The sequence below is a fragment of the Macaca thibetana genome, chromosome 17, assembly GCF_024542745.1.
Source record: "Macaca thibetana thibetana isolate TM-01 chromosome 17, ASM2454274v1, whole genome shotgun sequence".
Lineage (NCBI taxonomy): Eukaryota > Metazoa > Chordata > Mammalia > Primates > Cercopithecidae > Macaca > Macaca thibetana.
Window position 1 is genome coordinate 11,443,076 of NC_065594.1, and position 22,156 is coordinate 11,465,231.

The window sequence follows — 22,156 nt, forward strand, 5'->3', positions numbered from 1 at the left end:
CCTTTCTTTACAGCTTACTGTTTTCCATGGAGTTATTAACTGTCCTTTTCATTTCTCTTAATTTTCTGTGTCCTTACACAGGAGCTATAAAAATCCTGCCCAATATGTTAAAATTTCTCTGTTGGTTCCATTTCTCTTTCTTGGAGAACCCCTGGACCTTTTTATTTTCTTAGTGCTCATTTTCTTTTTTTTTTTCCCTGAGACAGAGTCTCACTCTGTCACCCAGGCTGGAGTGCAGTGGCATGATCTCGGCTCACTGCAAGCTCCGCCTCCTGGGTTCATGCCATTCTCCTGCCTCAGCCTCCCAAGTAGCTGGGACTACAGGCGCCTGCCACCACGCCTGGCTAATTTTTTTCTTTGTATTTTTTAGTAAAGATGGGGTTTCACCATGTTAGCCAGGGTGGTCTCTATCTTCTGACCTCGTGATCTGCCCGCTTCAGCCTCCCAAAGTGCTGGGATTACAGGCATGAGCCACCGTGCCCTTCCCGAAGTGCTCATTTTCTATGTGTGCCATACAGCTTTCATTCTATAAATTATTCTTACCTCTTTTCTGTGTTAGAAACCCCATTTCCTGGTTTCCATATCATCTTTCTAGAATATTTCCCCTAGTTGTAAGGGCCCACAACTCTCAGAGGCTTCTTGTGGAAAGGAGCATGCAGCTTTTTGATATCTTAGGGTAAGGTTGGCTGGATATAGAATTCTAGGTTGAAATTATTTCTTCAGAATTTTTAAGACATTTCTTTTATCTTCTTTAGTATAGCTCCTGCTAATTTCAGTGCATTCTTTTTTTTTTTTTTTTTTTTTTTTTTTGAGACAATGTCTTCTCACTCTGTCACCTAGGCTGGAGTGTTTTATTTTGTACAGATGAGGTCTCCCTATGTTGCCTAGGCTGGTCTTGAACTTCTAGGCTCAAATGGTCCTCATACTTCAGCCTCCCAGAGTGCTGGGATTATAGGCATGAACCACTGCACCTGACCCATGGTGCTATTTTTATCTTCAGTCATTCATTATGTACTCTGGATTTATTTTTGAGACAAAGTCTCGCTCTTGTCACCCAGGCTGGAGTGCAATGGCGTGATCTCGGCTCACTGCAACCTCTGCCTCTCGGGTTCAAGTGATTCTCCTGCCTCCGCCTCCCGAGTAGCTGGGATTACAGGTGCCTGCCACCACACCCAGCAAATTTTGTATTTTTAGTAGAGACGGGGTTTCACCATATTGGCCAGGCTGGTCTCAAACTCCTGACCTTAGGCGATCCACCTGCCTCAGCCTCCCAAAGTGCTGGGATTACAGGCATGAGCCACCGCACCTGGCCTGTTTTGTCCTTAAATTTCACAGTAATGTACTTTGATGTCTTTTTTTTTTTTTTTTTACTTTTTTTTTTTTCCTTTAATTCTTGGCCCAGATGCTTACTGGCACTTACTCTAGAAACACATCATCCTTCGTTGAGTTCTGGAAAATTTTCTTTAAGTGGTTCTTTTATAATTTCCCTCCATTTTTTTCTCTACTTTTTTCTGGAACTCCTGATGTTTGGACATTAGGCCTCCTACATTGTTCCTCTAATTTTCTTGTCTTTTCTCCTACTTTCTATTTCGTTACCTTTTTTTATTCTCACTTCTGGTATGGTTTTTAATTTTTTGTTCTAATTCTTTTTATTAATATGTCATGTTTTATAGATTTGTCTTTAAATATTTTTACATAATTTTATGACAAAATACAAAAAAAAGCAATTCCTAAAAATTTAGAAAGTCAAATGAAAGCAAAGAACTTAAGTGTATTTTCAATTAGAGCATAATCATACCAAGAAACTATTTCAAGTAACCTAAAAAATGTTTTATGTCCCTAGTGGTATATTCCCCAAGAACAACAACAGCAACAATAACTATAAAATGAAACAAAATCTTAAACTATTCTTAGTCATCATGTTGTTGGTGGTAGTGTTGGTATTCCTATTCTGAAGTTATAGTGGATATGAAGTATGTTGAAATATCCTTTTACACTCTTTTATGTATGTTTGTTGTATGTGAGTAATTATATGATTATAGAGAACAGGGATCTTTTTATCAGAGAAAGGTACAGATGTGAGATTGAAGTAAAGGAAAACTTGCAGTTCTGCATTTGTATTGGAAATATCATTATGAACTTGAGATCTATATTATCTTTAAAAAATACATGCTGGCTGGGCACGGTGACTCACGCCTATAATCCCAGGACTTTGAGAGGCCAAGGTGAGTGGATCACTTGAGGTCAGGAGTTCAAGACCAGCCTGGCCAACATGGTGAAACCCCGTCTCTACTAAAAATATAAAACTTAGCCAGGCATGATGGCATGCTCCTGTAGTCCCAGCTACTGGGGAGGCTGAGGTGGGAGAATCACTTGAACCTAGGATGCAGAGGTTGCAGTGAGCCAAGATCACACCATTGCACTCCAGCCTGGGCGACAAAGTGAGACCCTGTGTCAAAGAAAAAACAAACAAACAAAAAAAACATGCTTACTAGTTTCGTCTATCAAAAACAACAACAACAAAAAAATGAACAATCCAGCAGTACTGAGTATCCCTAGTTCTCAGAATGTTTTCTAAGTACCATTTTCTCTTAAAAAGATGCAAGGTGTCTTGAAGAAATGTCTGAGTCCAGATTCAGGGGAGGATATATATGAATCTGGAAAGTCTTGACATACCAGAAAAAAACTAAGCATCAAACACTACTAGTGTCATGTCAAAAGGACTCAGGAGTGTACTAGAATAGATTCTTACTGATCAGAGATCAAATAATTTGAGCATCAGAAAGGATAATAACAGGCTGGGCACAGTGGCCCACACTTGTAATCCCAAGATTTTGGGAGGCCAAGGTGGGCAGATCACTTGGGGTCAGGAGTTCGAGACCAGTCTGGCCAACATGGTGAAACCCCATCTCTACTAAAAAATACAAAAATTAGGCCTGGGGGCAGGTGTCTGTAATCCCAGCTACTTGGGAGTCTGAGGCAAGGAGAATTGCTTCAACCCAGGAAGCGGAGGTTGCAGTGAGCCAAGATCTTGCCGCCGCACTCCAGCCTGGGTGACAGAGCGAGACTCCATTGCAAAGAAAAAAAAGAAAAAAGGATAATAGCAAAAAATTGAAATTCATAACAAATGATACCTCTACTCTCATTGTTTTAAAAACTAAAGCCCAGGCACAGTGGCTCACGCGTGTAATCACAGTACTTTGGGAGACTAAGGTGGGCAGATTGCTTGCATTCAGGAGTGTGAGACCAGCCTGGTCAACATGACAAAACCACATCTCTACAAAAAATACAAAAATTAACCAGGTGTCATGGTATGCATGCGCCTGTAGTCCCAGCTACTTGAGAAGCCGTCAGGTGGGAGGATGACCTGAGCCCAGGAGGCAGAGGTTGCAGTGAGTTGAGATCGTGCTACTGCACTTCAGCCTGGGTGACAGGGCCAGACTCAGCCTCAAAAAAACAACAAAGACTAAGTAAAAGGAGAAAAAAATCAAGCATTTATTTTTCTTCTCTTATGTGATCTATATATTGGGACCCTCAAGTAGATCAGGGGAAGTTTCTGTTTATAAAAATGTTTCAACAAATAAGGAATAATAGAATTAAAATATAACCATTTCGCAACCCTCAAATTAGGGTTGTCTTTTCTTCTAATTCTTTGTTTTTTGAGATGGGGTCTTGCACTGTTGCCCAGGCTGGAGTGCTGTGGCGTGATCTTGGCTCACTGCAACCACCTCCTCCCAGATTCAAGCAATTCTCCTGCCTCAGCCTCAGCCTCCTGAGTAGCTGGGATTACAGGCATCCACCACCACACCTGGCTAATTTTTTTGTATTTTTAGTAGAGATAGGGCTTCACTATGTTGACTAAGCTGGTGTCGAACTCCTGACCTCGTGATCCGCCTGCCTTGGCCTCCCAAAGTGCTGGGATTACAGGCTTGAGCTACTGTGCCCAGCCCTTTTCTTCTAATTCTTAAAGTGAATTTGTGTCCACCAACATAATTTTCAAGAGACCTTTATTATTCCCTAAATGTTTTCTCTTTGTGACATTCAGTTCTTGTTTCATAGATACAGTATCTTCTTTTTTTTTTTTTTTTTTTTTTTTTTGAGACGGAGTCTTGCTGTGTCGCCCAGGCTGGAGTACAGTGGCCGGATCTCAGCTCACTGCAAGCTCCGCCTCCCGGGTTTTTACGCCATTCTCCTGCCTCAGCCTCCCGAGTAGCCGGGACTACAGGCGCCCACCACCTCGCCCGGCTAGTTTTTTGTATTTTTTAGTAGAGACGGGGTTTCACCGTGTTAGCCAGGATGGTCTCGAACTCCTGACGTCGTGATCCGCCCGTCTCGGCCTCCCAAAGTGCTGGGATTACAGGCTTGAGCCACCGCGCCCGGCCAGTATCTTCTTATCTTTCTAAAGCTAATGATTAATGTTTTGTTTTCATTTTCATTTTTTCTGCTTCCTGCATTTTTTTTTTTAAATGAAAACCTTTCTCTGTTTGAATCTCTCAGGTTAGAGACTTTCCTCAATGGTGATCATTGACTGATCCACAAGTTGTATGTGTGGTGAGGCTTGTCAGCTCATAGGGTAGTAATGTGATAATTTAACTAGGAGACCCTCAAATATCAGTGACTGTTCCGAGAGTTGAGCAGAGTAAGGAAATTAATGGGGAGAGTCATTTTCAGCATAAAAATTTTATTTCAGTTTTGTTTTCAATAATAGCATCTCACCCCCACCCTGGCTGCGTCTGCTCAGTGTTCCAGAGAGTCCACGATATGTATGGTTCAGCCCTCCAGAAAGTAAAGTCTCCTGCATTTTTTTTTTTCTTTTAAATGCTGCAGCAAGAATAGGGTCCTGGGTTCTTTTTTAGTATGAGGGAGGGACAGCCACCTGGCTACTTGGGATAGGAAAGAAAATCTGGTGTTTCAACTACTTTTGTACAAAATGTCAACCATTTTTTCCTATTTTCAGCCCCACCATATGCTCCAGCCTTCACAGGTGCCTGTTGCCTCCAGTTTCTGCGTGTTTTCCTTTAATTATTTTGTTATTTAATTATTTTGTTCCTTTAATTATTTTGTTTCATATTAACTCCTTACAACAAGTTTGGTGGCTGAATAACCTTGGGCAAGTTGTGTAGTTTTTCACATATTTTAGTTTTATCGTCATCTGTAAAATGGAGATGAGTCTTAGGATTATTGTGAAGAAAATTTGTTTTTTTCTTTTTCTTTTCTTTTCTTTTTTATTTGGAGACGGAGGCGCGCTCTGTCACCCAGGCTGGAGTGCAGTGGCACAATCTCAGCTCACCGTACCCTCTGCCTCCAGGTTCAAGCAGTTCTCCTGCCTCAGCCTCCCAAGTAGCCGGGATTACAGGCGCCCATCACCTCACCTGGCTACTTTTTTTTTTTTCTTTAGTAGCGATGGGGTTTCACCATGTTGGCCAGGCTGATCTCAAACTCCTGACGTCAGGTGATGCGCCTGCCTCGGCCTCCCAAAGTGTTGGGATTACAGGCGTGAGCCACCTTGCCTGGCCAAAGATTAATTGTTAATATACGTAAAGTGCTTAACACTATGCCAGTTACCTCAGTAAGTGTTCGATGAATATTTGCTCTTTGTGTTAACCATAATCATTCTCAGGCTGCTTTGTCATTTACTCGTTCCACAAATTCTTAGCTTCCAAAATTTTGGTGATGCCTCACTTCCTATTCTCTCTGGTTGCCTTTGTCCATGTAGGTTTTTTGAGGAAGCTTGATTGAATAAGTGTATTTTAAACTATTATGTTTAAATTGAAGTTCCTTTTATCTGTTTTCTAATAGAAACATTTAAATAGCATTAAAAACTTGTAGCAGTATAAACAATATGTTTGAGAAGTACTCTATTTTGAAAATATTTTCACTTTGATACATTTTTTACTTACTGTCTTACTAATCTTCCTAAGACTTTTTAAAGTGAATATTTTTAAGGCAGTTCTAAAAGAATGAAAACTCTTATGATAACTGTAATAGAATTGAATACATATTTAACTCCTAAATCCATCTATTTATTAATTTGTCCAGATTTCTGCTAACAGTACTCGGCCTGCTCGCTGGTATACCAAACTTGGATTCTTTCCTGACCCTAGACCTTTTCCCCTGCCCTTATCATCACTTTTCAGTGATGGAGGAAATGTTGGTTGTGTTGATGTAATTATTCAAAGAGCATACCCTATACAGGTATGATATATTCTTGAAACTTATCATATATTTCTTTCTTTTGATAAGCTTTATTTTTTTGTTTGTTTGTTTGTGACAGAGTTTTGGTCTCTTGCCCAGGCTGGAGTGCAATGGCGTGATCTTGGCTCACTGCAACCTCCACCTCCCGGGTTCAAGTGATTCTCCTCCCTCAGCCTCTCAAGTAGCTGAGATTACAGGCATGCGCCACCCTACCCGGATAATTTTGTACTTTTGGTAGAGACGGAGTTTCACCATGTTGGTCAGGCTGATCTCAAACTCCTGACCTCAGGTGATCCACTCACCTCAGTCTCCCAAAATTCTGGGATTACAGGCGTGAGCCACCGTGCCTGACCTGATACAATTAATTTGAAAGTTATATATATGACTTTTTTGGTGTGTGTAACATATTATTACAGTGGATGGAGAAGACATCATCTGGATTATACATATTTCGCAATGAAAGAGAGGAAGAAAAGGAAGCAGCAAAATATGTGGAGGCCCAACAAAAGAGACTAGAAGCCTTATTCACTAAAATTCAAGAGGAATTTGAAGAACATGAAGGTAAAATGGGTTATATGGTACACATTTTTATTTCTAATATAAGAACAAAGTTTTAGAGACTTTCAATTTAACATTTTTAATGAGTAAATAGTTTTTATTTTGAATAATAAATTGACTTTATTTTTTAGTATCTGGAGTATTCTTTTTTGGTATTAGAGAAAGCATAGCAACAAGGGACAGAAATATCAGATTATTTTTCCCTAAGCCATTTGTAATATTTTTCCTGAGTTCTTACCTATATTATGTGACTTTTGCATTTTTGTCATTGTAGTTATTAGTTTTCATGTGTTATGATGCCTGGAACTAGGGCCTATTGTGGTGTCAATTTTAATGTTAAAAATCGTGGTGTTTTTATGTTTATATGACATAAATTTTATTTTTTTATATCTCCCTTTTGTTGTTGCTGAAGATTTTATGTTTTTCTTCATTTCTTCATGATTTATATAGAAGATATAACATGTTCTATAGAACCTATAGTTCCATAGTTATCTGCAGAAATATTGCTTCTTATATTTTATTTGCTTAAAATTATCAACTATTTTCATAAATAAGTGATTATGAAATCATTTACAGGCATACCTCAGAGATACTGTGGATACCGCAATAAAGCAACTATTACAGTAGAGCACATCACATGAATATTTTGACTTCCCAGAGCATACAAAAGTAATGTTTACACTATAGCGTAATCTCTTAAATGTGTGGTAGTAGCATTGTGTCTTAAAAAAACAATGCACATACCTTAATATACTTTATTGCTAAGAAATGCTAATGATCATCTGAGCTTTCAGTGAGTTGTAATATTTTTGCTGGTGGAGGATCTTTCCTTGATGTTGATGCCTGCTGAATGATCAGAGTGGTAGTTGCTGAAGGTTGGGGCGGTTGTGGCAATTTCTTAAAATAAGACAAGAGCATTTGCAACACTGATTGACTTTTCCTTTCATGAAAGATTTCTCTGTAGCATGCAATGCTGTTTGATAGCATTTTATCCACGGTAGAACTGCTTTCATAATTGGAGTCAATTCTGTCAAACTCTGCTTTATCAGAGTATTATGTAATATTCTAAATCCTTTGTTGTCATTTCAACAATATTCACAGCACCTTCACCAGGAGTAGATTCCTTCTCAAGAAACTACTTTATTTGCTCATCCATAAGAAGCAGCTCTGTATTAATCTGTTCTCACACTGCTATACAAAATACCTGAGACTGGGTAATTTCTAAAGGAAAGAAGCTTAATTGACTCACAGTTCCACTTGGCTGAGGAGGCCTCAGGAAACTTACAATCATGGCAGAAGACAAAGGAGAAACAAATACATTTTTCATAAGGTGGCAGGAGAGAATGCAGGGTCAACTGCCACTTTTAAGCCATGAGATCTCGTGAGAACTCCCTCACTAGCACAAGAATAGCATGGGAGAACCACCCCCATGATCCAGTCACCTACCACCAGATCTCTCCCTCAACACATGGGGATTACAATTTGAGATGAGATTTGGGTAGGGACACAGAGCCAAACTATATCATTCTGCCCCAGACTCTCCCAAATCTCATGTCCTTTCCACATTTCAAAACCAATCATGCCTTCCCAACAGTCCCCGAAATTCTTAACTAATTCCAGCATTAACTCAAAAATTCAAGTCCAAAGTCTTCATCTGAGACAAGACAAATCTCTTCCATCTATGAGCCTGTAAAATCAAAAGCAAATTCATTACTTCCAAGATACAATGGGGGTACAGGTATTGGGTAAATGCTCCCATCTCAAGTGGGAGAAATTGGCCAAAACAGAGGGACTGCAGTCCCCATGCAAGTCTGAAATCTAGCCAGGAAATCATTGAATCTTTTTTTTTTTCTTTTTGAGATGGGGTCTTGCTCTGTTGTTCAGGCTAGAGTGCAGTGGAGAGATATTGGCTCACTGCAGCCTCTGCCTCCTGTTTCAAGCAATTCTCATGCCTCAGCCTCCCAAGTAGCTGGGATTACAGGTGTACACCATCATGCCCAGCTAATTTTTGTATTTTTAGTAGAGATGGGGTTTCGCCATGTTGGCCAGGCTGGTCATAAACTCCTAGCCTCGCTGGGTGTGGTGTCACACGCCTGTAATCCCACCACTTTGGGAGGCTGAGTTGGGCAGATCATGAGGTCAGGAGTTCAAGACCAGCCTGGCCAACATGGTGAAACCCTGTTTCTACGAAAAATACAAAAATTAGCTGGGCGTGGTGGCACACATCTGTAATCCCAGCTACTTGGGAGGCTGAGGCAGGAGAATCGCTTGAACCTGGGAGGCGGAGGTTGCAGTGAGCCAAAATCGCACCACTGCACTCCAGCCTGGGCAACAAAGCAAGATTCTGTCTCAAAAAATAAATAAATAAATAAATAATAAAATAAAAAAATAAACTCCTAGCCTCAAGTGAGCCACCGCACCCAGGCCAGTCATTAAAGCTCTAAAATCTCCTTTGACTCCATGTCTTACATCCAGGGCATGCCGAATAAGGGGTGATCTCCCACGGCCTTGGGCAGCTCTGCCCCTTTGGCTCTGCAGGCTACAGCCCCTGCATCTGCTTTCATGGGCTGCCATTGAGTGACAGCCACACAGTGCAGACTGTCAGTGGAGGATGATGGCCCTCTTCTCACAGCTCCACTGGGCAGTTCCCCAGTGAGGACTCTGGGGGGTGGCTCCAACCCCATATTTCCCTCCCAATTTCCCTCTCATACTGTGCTAACAGAGGTTCTCTATGAGGTCTCTGCCCCCGCAGCAGACTACTGCGTGGACATCCTGGCACTTCCATACATCCTCTGAAATCTAGGCAGAGGCTCCCACAGCTCACCTCTTGTCTTCTGCACACCCACAGGCCCAACACCACATGGAGGCCATCAAGGCTTGGGGCTTGCACCGTCTCAAGCAATGGCCTGATCTGTACCTTGGCCGTTTTTATCAATGGCTGGAGCTAGAGCAAGTGGGATGCAGGGTGCCATGTGCCATGGCTGCACAGAGCAGTGGGGCCTTGGGCCCAGCCCACAAAACCATTTTTCCCTCCAAGGTCTCCAGGCCTGTGATAGAAGGGCCTGCTGTGAAGATCTCTGACATGCCTTGGAGACACTGTCTCCATTGTCTTGGCTATTAACATTGGTCTCCTTGGCCGGGCGCAGTGGCTCAAGCCTGTAATCCCAGCACTTTGGGAGGCCGAGATGGGCGGATCATGAGGTCAGGAGATCGAGACCATCCTGGCTAACACAGTGAAACCCCATCTCTACTAAAAAAAATACAAAAAACTAGCCGGGCGACGTGGCGGGCGCCTGTAGTCCCAGCTACTCAGGAGGCTGAGGCAGGAGAATGGCGTAAACCCGGGAGGCGGAGCTTGCAGTGAGCTGAGATCCGGCCACTGCACTCCAGCCTGGGCGACAGGGCCAGACTCCGTCTCAAAAAAAAAAAAAAAAAAAAGATTTGTCTCCTTGTTACTTATGCAAACTTCTGCAGATGGCTTGAATTCTTTCCCAGGAAATGGATTTTTCTTTTCTATTTCATGGTCGGGCTGCAGGTTTTCCAAACTTTTATGCTCTGCTTCCCTTTTAAATATAAGTTCCAATTTCAAACCGTCTCTTTGTGAACACGTATGACTGTGTTTCTAGAAAAAGCCACATCACACCTTGAGCACTTTGCTGCTTAGAAATTTCTTCCACAGGATACCCTAAATCATCTCTCTCAAGTTCTACATTCCATGGATCTCTAGTGAAGAAGCAAAATGCCACTAGTCTCTTTGCTCTAAAGCATAGCAAAAGTGACCTTTGCTTCAGTTCCCAATAAAATCCTCATCTCCATCTGAGACCACTTCAGCCTGACTTCATTGTCCATATCACTGTCAGAATTTTGGTCAAAACCATTCAACAAATCTCTAGGGAGTTCCAGACTTTCCCACATCTTCCTGTCTTCTTCCGAGCCCTCCAAACTGTTCCAGTCTCTGCCTGTTATCTAGTTCCAAAGTCAATTCCACATTTTCAGGTTATTGTTATAGCAGTACCCCTCTCCTGGTACCAATTCTCTGTATTAGTTCATCCTCATACTGCTATAAAAATACCTGAGACTGGGTAATTTGTAAAGGAAAAAGGTTTAATTGATTCACAGTTCCACATGGCTGGGGAGGCCTCAGGAAACTTAACGTCGTAGTGGAAGATTAAGGAGAAGCAAGTACCTTCTTCACAGGGTGGCAGGAAAGAGAGGACGGGGGAACTCTCACTTTTAAGCCATCAGATCTCTTGAGAGCTCCCTCACTATCACGGAACAGCATGAGGGAAACTGCCCTCGTGATCCAGTCACCTCCCACCAGGTCCGTCCCTCGACGTGAGGATTACAGTTCCAGATGAGATTTATGAAGCTCCTCATCATTTAAGTTTTAATGTGACATTGCAGTAATTCAGTCACATCTTCAGGCTTTACTTCTAATTCTAGTTCTCTTGCTATTTCCACCACATATGCAGTTACTTCCTCCATTGAAGTCTTGAACCCCCGCAAAGTCATCCATGAGGTTTGGAATCAACTTCTGGTAAACTTGTTATTGTTGATATTTTGACTTCCCATGAAACACTAATGTTCTTAATGGTATCTAGAAGGGCGAATCCTTTCTGAAAGGTTTCAATTCACTTTACCCGTATCTATCGGAGAAATCACTATGGCAGCTATTCTTTATAAGACATGTTTCTTAAATAATAAGACTTGAAAGTTGAGATGACTCCATGATCCATGGGCCACAGAATGGATATTGTGTTAGGAGGCATGAAAATAACATTAATCACTCTATACATCTCTGTCAGAGCTATGTGACAGAAACGTGAAGTGAGCACATACTGTTGCAAAAATGGCACCAGTAGGCTTCCTCAACATAGTTTCCACAAACCTTCAATTTGTGTTTAAAAAGAAATGCAGTATCTGTGAAACTCAATAAAGTGCAATACATTAAAACAAATATACTTGTGCTTAACTCACATATTACTGTAATTAAACTCTGTATGACTTTTTTTTTTTTTTTTTTTTTAACCGTGAGTACACTAGTTTCAAAATTTCCTAGAAAACTTATAGCAGGCCGGGTGTCGTGGATCACATCTATAATCCCAACAGTTTGGGAGTCCAAGGTGGGTGGATCAGTTGAGGTCAGGAGTTTGAGACCAGCCTGGCCAATATGGTGAAACTCTGTCTCTACCAAAAATGCAAAAATTATCCGGGCATGTTGGCATGTGCCTGTAATCCCAGCTACTCGGGAGGCTAAGACAGGAGAATCACTTGAACCCGGGAGACAGAGGTTGCAATGAGCCGAGATCACACCACTGCACTCCAACTTGGGTGACAAGTTGAGACCCTGTCTCAAAAAAAAAAGAAAAAACTTTTAGCAGATACATAGTTTCTTATTTTAAAATTTCCTTTCTTTGGGTGTTTTATGCTTGGTTCTTTAGTTTTAGTTGCTTTAAATTTACAGTTTAGTGAATTAATGATCCTTTTTTTTTTCTTAGAAAACACAACAAAACCATATTTACCATCACGTGCACTAACAAGACAGCAAGTTCGTGCTCTGCAAGATGGTGCAGAGCTTTACGAAGCAGTGAAGAATGCAGCAGACCCAGCTTACCTTGAGGTGAGAGAGTAAGAGGACATATAATGAGGCTTGATGATTATTCAAGGTGGGAAGCTGTTTTAGACTCTCTGGCTATCACGGGAAGGAATATGTTGAAATGCTGCATTTCTCAGAAGGGATGTGTACATTTCTGGGATTTTCAGTGATGTACCAAACCAGTGTGGTGGTACGTTTTCAACTCTATACCAAGTAGAGGAGGGGAGGGTTCTAGAATTTTATATATTAAATAAATTTGGTTTAAAATACAGGCAAAACTTGTTTGTTTTATTTTTGTCCCTCCTGTACTCTGAAGCAAAAACCTTTTTTATTTTTAAGATAAAACAAATATCTTCAAAGTAATGGCTTAGTTTCCATGTTCTTAGCTGTTTCTCAAGTCCTATCTGGAGTGTTCTTGATAATCCTCTACCCTAGGGGTAATTCGGTAGAAATGTTTCAGAAGCTCTAAATTGTTAGAAGTTAGCATAGGCTTTAGAATCGTGGCATTCTCATTTTATTAACAAAGTGAATGAGAATAAAATAGCTGGCCAGGCACAGTGGCTCACGCCTATAATCCCAGCATTTTGGGAGGCCGAGGCGGGCAGAATACCTGAGGTCGGGAGTTCGTGACCAGCCTGGCCAACATGGTGAAACCCCATCTCTACTAAAAATACAAAATTAGCCAGGTGTGGTGCGCATGCCTATGATCCCAGCTACTCAGGAGGCTGAGACAGGAGAATCGCTTGAATCCAAGAGGCAGAGGTTGCAGTGAACCCAGGTCATGCCATTGCACTCCAGCCTGGGCAACAAGAGCAAAACTCCGTCTCAAAAAAAAAGCTATTAAATGGGCATAAAATATTGTTTTAGGATCAAATAATATATATAAAAGTTCCATATAAATGTTAGTTACTATTATTAGAACATAATTTTATATATTAAGCTACCTCCTAAATGTTTAGACGGTAGATACCTAAAAAAATTCAAATTCTAAGATTAGTTTGTTAGATAGGAAGGAGCAAATATTTTACCAAAACTGCTGGTTGTTAATTGATTAATTTCATTTACTTCATGTGAATATAGCCTTGAATTTCTTAAATAGTGGGACTACAAAATAAACAATATTTCATCAGTAATGTAAGCAGCGTTGTACTGAGTAAAATTCCCTCCTGTTCTGAAATGTTACAATTTGGGTTCTCCCTGTGAGAAGTGAGTCCAGTTTTAAAACTTGTGAGTATACTTGCTGCAGGTCTGAAAATGAAGGCTTTATGATTATTTCTTGAAAAATTATTTGCCTCTATCTTTTATAATATTATTTGTCAAAGCTTGTGCATTCTATGTATCATCATGAAGACAGCTTTAATTTCATCCACAGAATTTAACAATTTTTTTTGTCTGGACATAAGGGAGCAGAATAAGAGTTGGAGTAGGGCCTTGCCCAGCCACTCTGTAACTGGACAAGTAATGTATTTCTTAGGACCTCATTTCCACCTTCTATCAAGGGAAAACCTAACAGTAGGTTATCTTTAGGGTTCTAAGTGCCTATGAGTCTATGAGATTTTACTTTTTTAAAGTTATCTTTGTAATTCTTTGAGGAGAACATAGGCATCCATTTTTAAAACAGTCCTTTTAGAATTTGTTTTCAGTAACAATGTTGAATGTTGGCCTTCTGAAATCAGGTTTTACAACAAAATGGTTTAAACACTGCCTGCATATTTAGAATCTCTATACCTCCATAAGATACAGAGATTGGATAGTCTCCCTTCCCAGTATAGATTAGGATATTAAGATGTATAATATCCTAACGTGTAGCAGCAGTCTGGTATGTTACATGTCTAAATTCCATTTTCTATTTTATTTGTTTATTGATTTATCTGTTTATTTTTGTTACACTGGGTAAGATTCCCAAGAGGTACAGGTAGAAATTTGCTAAAGTGAGTAGGACAGAAGTGTAGAGGCAAACATAAAAGTATGTTTAGTACATATCTGTTTTAAATTGTGTCTACTATTTAACAGTTAATGAAATTATACTCCCAGGGCTAAGAATCAGGGTTCTGGGGCCAACCTCTACCTATGTGGTTTGTGCAAATTAGTTGTTCTCTTTGTGCCTCAGTTTTACCTACAACACGGAAACTATGAATATTACCTACCTCATGGATTGTTGTGAAGATTAAATGAGTTAATACATTTACTACACATAGATCTATTTCTCAAAATAATGAGCATTCAAATGTTAGCCATCTGTAATGTAGATGGTGATGATTATGATTATTAGAGTACATTTATAATTGGAGGATCATTTTTGCCTTAGGGAAACAGAATTATTAACAGTTTGAGGCACCTGAGAATACTATGTGAGAAACAGATTACGTTAACCACACCCTGAGGATGAGCTCTAATTTTGTTGTATTTGTCCTGTTTAAAGCGATCCGGTTACAATGATGGGACTTTTTAGTTTTAATTGCTTTTTATTCCAATATCTTAAATGGTCACAGGGTTATTTCAGTGAAGAGCAGTTAAGAGCCTTGAATAATCACAGGCAAATGTTGAATGATAAGAAACAAGCTCAGATCCAGTTGGAAATCAGGAAAGCCATGGAATCTGCTGAACAAAAGGAACAAGGTTTATCAAGAGATGTCACAACTGTGTGGAAGTTGCGTATTGTAAGCTATTCAAAAAAAGAAAAAGATTCAGGTGTGTGTGTAAATGCTTTGTTTTTATCAGTTTTATTAAGTTAAAAAATGGCCTTACTAACAAAATGATTATAAATCCAGATAAAGTATAAAGTTAGTTTATAACAGAGAAGCAAAAACCACCAACGCCTACAAAGAGATAATAAAAAAGATGATCTGTATTTATTTTGAAACAAAAATTTAAATGATAATCACTTCTTCCATTGTGTCTTTCTCATCTTTCTCTGAACAGTTATATTGAGTATTTGGCGTCCATCATCAGATTTATATTCTCTGTTAACAGAAGGAAAGAGATATAGAATTTATCATCTTGCAACTTCAAAATCTAAAAGTAAATCTGAAAGAGCTAACATACAGTTAGCAGTGACAAAAAAAACTCAGTATCAACAACTACCGGTACAAACCTTTCAGTGTGATTTTTCAGTTTTGATAAGTGCTTGTTAGTTTATGGAATCTCCATATATTGAATTTTTGTTTTGTTTTCTATAGGTGTCAGATGAAATTTTATTTCAGGTTTACCAGCCACGGGAGCCCCTTCACTTCAGCAAATTTTTAGATCCAGACTTTCAGCCCTCTTGTTCTGAGGTGGACCTAATAGGATTTGTAGTTTCTGTTGTGAAAAAAACAGGTAATGCACAATGTATTTAATTTTTTTGTTTATTCTTTTGAAAAACATTGTCTTTTAAAATCTCTTATGATTAGTTGGAGCTACCAGTTGGCAAATTTGCTAGCTAGTGATCTGAAAGTAAGCGTCTTTGAACCTCAGATTTTTAATGAAAAGCAATTCAATATTATTTCAGGGGTAACAGTTTACATCCCAGTCTGTGCTACTTAATTTTATAGAAATTGTCCTTAATTTTATTTTCTGCAATTTATGTTTTCTTACTATTTCTAATGTATGTGTTTATCCCATTGTGATGTTATATTGATGTCCTCAATTTATTGCTTTGGCCATCACTCTCTACTTTTCATTGTACAGGGCTGTTTATTATCTCAGAGTCAGGCTTTTATTTTATTGAATATATGGTCTTACTAAGTTCAACAGCATGAACCTATTGTGAAGAATTCAAGAGTTTTCTTCTATTTGTTGAGTTTTGTTTTCTTAGTTTTGTTCTTTCTCTTTTGCTTTTTAAAATTTTCTCGTTTTTTAAATGTGTTTGTGTTTGCTTAGTTATGTTTTAGTGCTTTGTGGGGTTTTCTTTGACTATATTATATTAGTAAGCCACATTGTTCCCATGCCATTTTATTTCATCTTGATCATATTTGGGTGACTCTTTTCACACATTTTATTGTTATTATAGAAGGTGGATAACTTTTGTTTATTTAATTAATCGATATTTAATGACTGTTATGTACCAGACACTGTTTTAGGTGCTGGGTACAGAGCAATTAACAAAACAGATAGAATCCCTACCCTCATAGAGCTTACATTATGAGGTTGGGGGAGGGAGAGTACAAACAAAGAAATAAGTAACATACATGTGTATAGTTTTTTTTAGTGCTCAGAAAAAAAAGATTAAGTGGGTGGGAGGGTAATGTTAGGGAAGAGAGAGGGCTGTAATTTTAGATTGAGAGGTGAGGAGAGAGACCTCCCTGGAAGGTTGACATTTGAGTGAAACTTGAAGGAATTGAGTGAGTGAGGTGAGGCATGTGTCCATGTGGGGAAGAGCTTTCCAGGCAATTTCAAAGGTAGTGGTGCGGCAGGATCATGCCTAGTGTACCATTGAGCACTGGCAGAGACCAGAGAGTGAGAAGTAACAGCCAGGGACAGAGGCAGTGAAGAGCCAGGTTGTGTGGGGGTCCTTGTGTGAACTGTAACTTCCTGTGATGACAGGACGTCACAGGAAGATTCCAAGTGGAGGGACACAGTCTGACAGGTTTTCACAGGCCGCTGTGTTGAGAATAGGCTGTAGGGGGCGCAAGAATACAAACAAGCCATTTGGAGGCTCTTTCAAGCACTTAGGCAAAAGATGAAGATGAACCAAACAAAAGCAATGTAAGTGGTGAGAAGCAGTCAGATTCTTGTTGTATTTTGAAGGTAGGGGGACAGTGCAGGATGGTCTGAGCATTGGGAAGAATGGAACTGCCACTTAGAAGGAAAGACTGAAAGAAAAGCAAGTATTTGGGGAAGTTCAGGAGCTCAGTTTTAGATGCTTATTAGGCATCTAAGTAGAAATGTCTACTTGATGGTTACATAGGAGTCTGTTCAGAGGAATGGCTGGATATGAATTTGGGAGTCATCAACATACAGGGGACATTGAGACGGGGTCTTGCTCTGTCGCCAGGCTGGAGTGCAGTGGCACGATCTCGGCTCACTGCAAGCTCCACTTCCCGGGTTCACGCCATTCTTCTGCCTCAGCCTCCGGAGTAGCTGGGACTACAGGCGCCCGCCACCACTCCTGGCTAATTTTTTTTGTAGTTTTAGTAGAGATGGGGTTTCACCATGTTAGCCAGGATGGTCTCAATCTCCTGACCTCGTGATCCACCGCCTCGACCTCCCAAAGTGCTGGGATTACAGGCGTGAGCCACTGCGCCCGGCCGGCCATACAGGGGACATTTAAAGCCAGGAGACTGGATGAAGTCACTGTGGGCATGGGAGTAGATAGAGAGGGAAGAGATCGAAGACCTGATTGAAGCCTTTTATACTTAGAAGCAGGGAAATATAAATATAAATGTCGATATAGGAATCAGTAAAAGAAATAGAGGAATGGCCAGAGAGGTTGGAGGAATGCTGGAAAGAGTGAGGTATGCTGAAAGCCAAGAGAAAAAAAAATTGTCGAGTAGTGAGAGTGATTAAGTCTGCCAAATGCTATTTCATAGAATTGATAATGAAGTGAGGACCAAGAATTGATCATTGGCTTTAATACCGTGGAGGAGCACTTTCAGTGGACTGAAGTGGGGCAAAGGAAATGGAGGGAAAGGAGGAATGATAGTGAATATAGGTATTTCGAGGATTTTTGCTTTAAGAGAAGAGAAATTAATCAGTAGCCAGAAGGGGAATTGGGATCAAGAGAACATTTGCTTTTTCAGATGAAAGTGCTAATAGCATACTGATGAGATACTCTATGCTAATGAGAAAGATCCAATAAAGAGGGTAAAATGCAAGATGGAAGGAAAGCAGGAACAGCTGTAGGGCACTGTTCTCAGATGCTGTGTGGTATGGTCTCTAGAGGCTCTGTTCAGATTGGCCTTAGCTAGCAGTAGAGACTGTTCATCTGTAATCACAGGAAAAAAGAGTAAAGTACGTAGGTACAGATACCAGTGGAAGAGTTGATATACAAGAGGAAGCTTCTGGCAGACCTCTTTTGATTGCTTCTGTTTCCTCGCTGAAACAGGGCACAAAATCATCAGCTGAGAGTTGGAATGAAGAAAAGGGGGCCAGATGTGGTGGCTCACGCCTGTAATCCCCACACTTTGGGAGGCCGAGGTGGGTGGATCATGAGGTCAGGAGATCGAGACCATCCTGGCTAACACAGTGAAACCCCTTCTCTACTAAAAATACAAAAAATTAGCTGGGCATGGTGGCGGGCACCTATAGTCCCAGCTACTCGGGAGGTTGAGGCAAAATGGCGTGAACCCGGGAAGCGGAGCTTGCAGTGAGCTGAGATCGCGCCACTGCACTCCAGAGTGGGAGAGAGAGCGAGGCTCCTTCTCAAAAAAAAAAAAAGAAGAAGAAGAAGAAGAAGAAAAGGGTGTTGAAGGTTTGAGAGAAAAGGAAAGGCATGAAATAATTATCTAAGAAAGCCGTAGAGTAGCCAGGTGCAGTGGCTCACGCCTGTAATCCCAGCACTTTGGGAGGCCGAGGCGGGCGGATCACGAGGTCAGGAGATCGAGACCATCCTGGCTAACACGGTGAAACCCCGTTTCTACTAAAAATACAAAAAAAATTTAGCCGGGCATGGTGGTGGGTGCCTGTAGTCCCAGCTACTTGGGAGGCTGAGGCAGGAGAATGGCGTGAACCCGGGAGGCGGAGCTTGCGGTAAGCCAAGATCACGCCACTGCACTCCAGCCTGGGTAACAGAGCGAGACTCCGTCTCAAAAAAAAAAAAAAAAAAAGAAGAAAGTGGTAGGGTAAATGGACTAAGTAAGTACATCATGACTGCCAGGGCCCACTGGAGGTTTAATGTTCATGAATATATTGTAGTTGTGTGATATTTTTTCAGACGTGTTCAGCTCTGATGGTGTGGGCATGAAGTAGTTGGAAAGGAGAATTTAACCAGGTCTGTAGTTTAGCTGGGTAAGTAATGCAAAGCAAGAAGGGCAAAGAATCTGGGGGTATATGCAAAAGGAGGATCTAAATAATTGACCTTGGACACAATGCAGAGCAAAGAAGAGACATTAGAGGAATCTGGATCAATGAACAGGAGATAAGAAAAGTTGATTGTAGGCCCCAGTGGGTTTGAGTTAGGGTTTTAGAGGGAGTGAACTGGGCAGATCAAAGGTAGGTGGTTGAAGAAGGAGGTACTTTAAATTGAGATTCTGGGGGAAATGGAGTTATTGGAAATAAAAGTCTTAGGTATGTCCACTGGAGTGAGTTACCAATGGAAAATAGAGGACATGACCATTTAAGAAGAAAACAAGGAACTTAGGAGCAACAGAGTGTTGGAAGGATTGTCTGTGAGGCTACTGAAATTTCCAGGAAACAAGACCATCGTGATGACAGAATGACAGTGAGTTATGAGTTAAAATCTTTAAGAAATGAAAAGGAATGAGTGAGCCGGGGTCAATGGATGCCTGTAGCAAGGAACAGTAATGAATGACAGAGTCTGATAACATGAGATTCAAAACTGAGTGTTTTTAGAGTGGGAGGAGCAGCAGTGAAGCATGAGGAAGACATCTGCCTCATCTCGGCCTCCAGTAGCACAGGGTCTGCAAGGGCAACTGTGCCGGCAGACAAGAACCAGGTTTGTTGCAACAAGATGGCAGTGAGAGCACCTGCAGGAAAGGGTGAGGGTGGTGGAGATCTTACTGAGTTCCAGAGGCCCCAGTGAAAGGATTCCAGGAGACGGAGAGGTAGGAGGAGAGATGGTGCCCAGAAAGGCCACGTCCAAAACCTGGAAACGGAATCCAGGGAATTTGGGATGACCGAGAGCCTGTGCTGCCTTTTTTAAATGTTTTAATTTTTGTGTGTATATAGCAGGTGTATATATTTATGGGGAAGCCTGTGCTTGTTATGGGGACTAACACGAGATTAGCTCTTGGCCCCAAGGCAAGGTGTGGGGGGAGAAGAAAAAGTGAGGAGGCCTAGATGTCAGAGGAGTCTGGCTAGACCACTACAGAACTGCTGCCTAGTTCACAGCAACCATGAGTAAAAATGCTGATGATCATCGGGTCAAGGGTAGTCTGGAGCAGTTAAGATGTCACTTTACATGGGAAGTATCAATTAAAGATGATGAAATGCCTGATTTGGAAAACAGTCTTGGACCAGATTGGGTTTCTAGACACTAAATTCAGTGTGGGAATACAACCTACTAGCCTATGTGAAACACCTGAAAGACCAGAATGAGGAAGTTCTGGAGAACTTGAAAGAAGCTGAAGACTTAATCCAGAAAGAACGTGCCAATCAGTTAGATGTGAGAAGTCTGGTAACCTGGGGCAACTTTGCCTGGGTGTATTACCACATGGGCATACTGGCAGAAACCCAGACTTACCTGGACAAGTTAGAGAACATTTGCAAGAAGTTTTCAAATCCTTTCTGTTACAGAATGGAATGTCCAGAGATGGACTGTGAGGAAGAACGGGCCTTGCTGAAATGTAGAGGAAAGAATTATGAACAGGCCAAGGCCTGCTTTGTAAAGGATCTGTCAGTGGATGCTGAAAACCATGAACTCAACTCTGGGTATGCCATCACGACCTGGATGGCTTTAAATTAGCAACAGGGGATCGCAAGTCATTTTCTTTGCCTACCCTAAGGCAGGCTGTCAGACTAAATGTAGATGATGCATATAGTAAGGTTCTCCTTGCCCTGAAGCTTCGGGATGAAGGACAGGAAGCTGAAGGAGAAAAGTGCATTGAAGCAGCTCTGGCCAATATGTCCACGCAGACCTTTGTCTTTGGATATGCAGCCAACTTTTACTGAAGAGAAGGATTTGTGGATGAAGCTCTTGAGCTCTTAAAAACCTCCTTGCAGGCAACTCCCACTTCCGCCTTCCTGCCTCACCATGTAGGGCTTTGTGACAGGGCACAAAAGATCCAAATGAAGGAAGCTACCAACAGGCAGCCTAGACGGCAGAACAGAGAAAAGGTAGACAAAATGATAAGATCAGCCGCATTTCATCTTCAGTCCGCTGTGGAACAAAAGCCCACATTTGAGGTTGCCTATATAGACCTGGCAGGAATGTAGATAGAAGCAAGCAATCACAGAAAAGCTGAAGACACTTTTCAAAAAGTGTTATGCATGAAACCAGTGTAGAAGAAATAATGCAAGACATATATTTGGACTGTGGTAGAGTTCAGGAATTTCAAAAGAAATCTGATGTCAGTGCAATTATCCCTTATTTAAAAGCAATACAAATAGAAAAGGCATCATTTTCAAGGGATAAAAGTGTCAATTCTTTGGATAAATTGGTTTTAAGGAAACTTCAGAGAAACGTGTTAGACTTGGAAAGCTTAAGCCTCCTTAGGTTTCTGTACAAATTGAAAGGAAACATGAATGAAGCTCTAGAGTACTATGAGTGGGCCCTGAGACTGGCTGCTGAGTTTTAGAACTCTGTGGGACAAGGTCCTTAGGCACTCAAATATTGACCACTTTCATATTTCATTTGATTTTTTGTTAACATATACTAATCGAGGCTGAGGTGAGTGGATCACCTGAGGTCAGGAGTTTGAAACCAGCCTGGCCAACATGGCGAAACCCCTTCTCTACTAAAAATATAAAAATAAGCCAGGTGTGGTGGCACACACCTGTAATCCCAGCTACTCGGGAGGCTGAGGCAGGAGAATTGCTTGAACCTGGGAAGCGGAGGTTGCAGTGAACTGAGATCGCAGCACTGCACTCCAGCCTGGGCCACAGAACGAGACTGCATCTCAGAATAAAGAAAAAGTGATAATCATCTTTTCTGCTTGCTGTTTTCAGAAACATATTATGTTAATTCACTGTAATGATGTAATTCTTACA

At 41.0% G+C, this 22,156-nt stretch overlaps 1 protein-coding gene and 1 pseudogene across 1 annotated transcript in view; both read left to right on the top strand.

Annotated features, from left to right (window-relative positions):
• The window catches only part of BRCA2 (BRCA2 DNA repair associated), a 98,015-nt gene that overhangs the window by 56,009 nt on the left and 19,850 nt on the right, over positions 1 to 22,156 (top strand). Inside the window, exons 19-24 of the mRNA XM_050766802.1 lie at positions 6,040 to 6,195; positions 6,612 to 6,756; positions 12,252 to 12,373; positions 14,842 to 15,040; positions 15,272 to 15,435; positions 15,529 to 15,667. Of these exons, the coding sequence (XP_050622759.1) occupies positions 6,040 to 6,195; positions 6,612 to 6,756; positions 12,252 to 12,373; positions 14,842 to 15,040; positions 15,272 to 15,435; positions 15,529 to 15,667 (925 nt within the window). The remainder of the gene's footprint in view (positions 1 to 6,039; positions 6,196 to 6,611; positions 6,757 to 12,251; positions 12,374 to 14,841; positions 15,041 to 15,271; positions 15,436 to 15,528; positions 15,668 to 22,156) is intronic.
• LOC126940732 (interferon-induced protein with tetratricopeptide repeats 1-like) lies at positions 19,161 to 21,768 on the top strand (annotated as a pseudogene).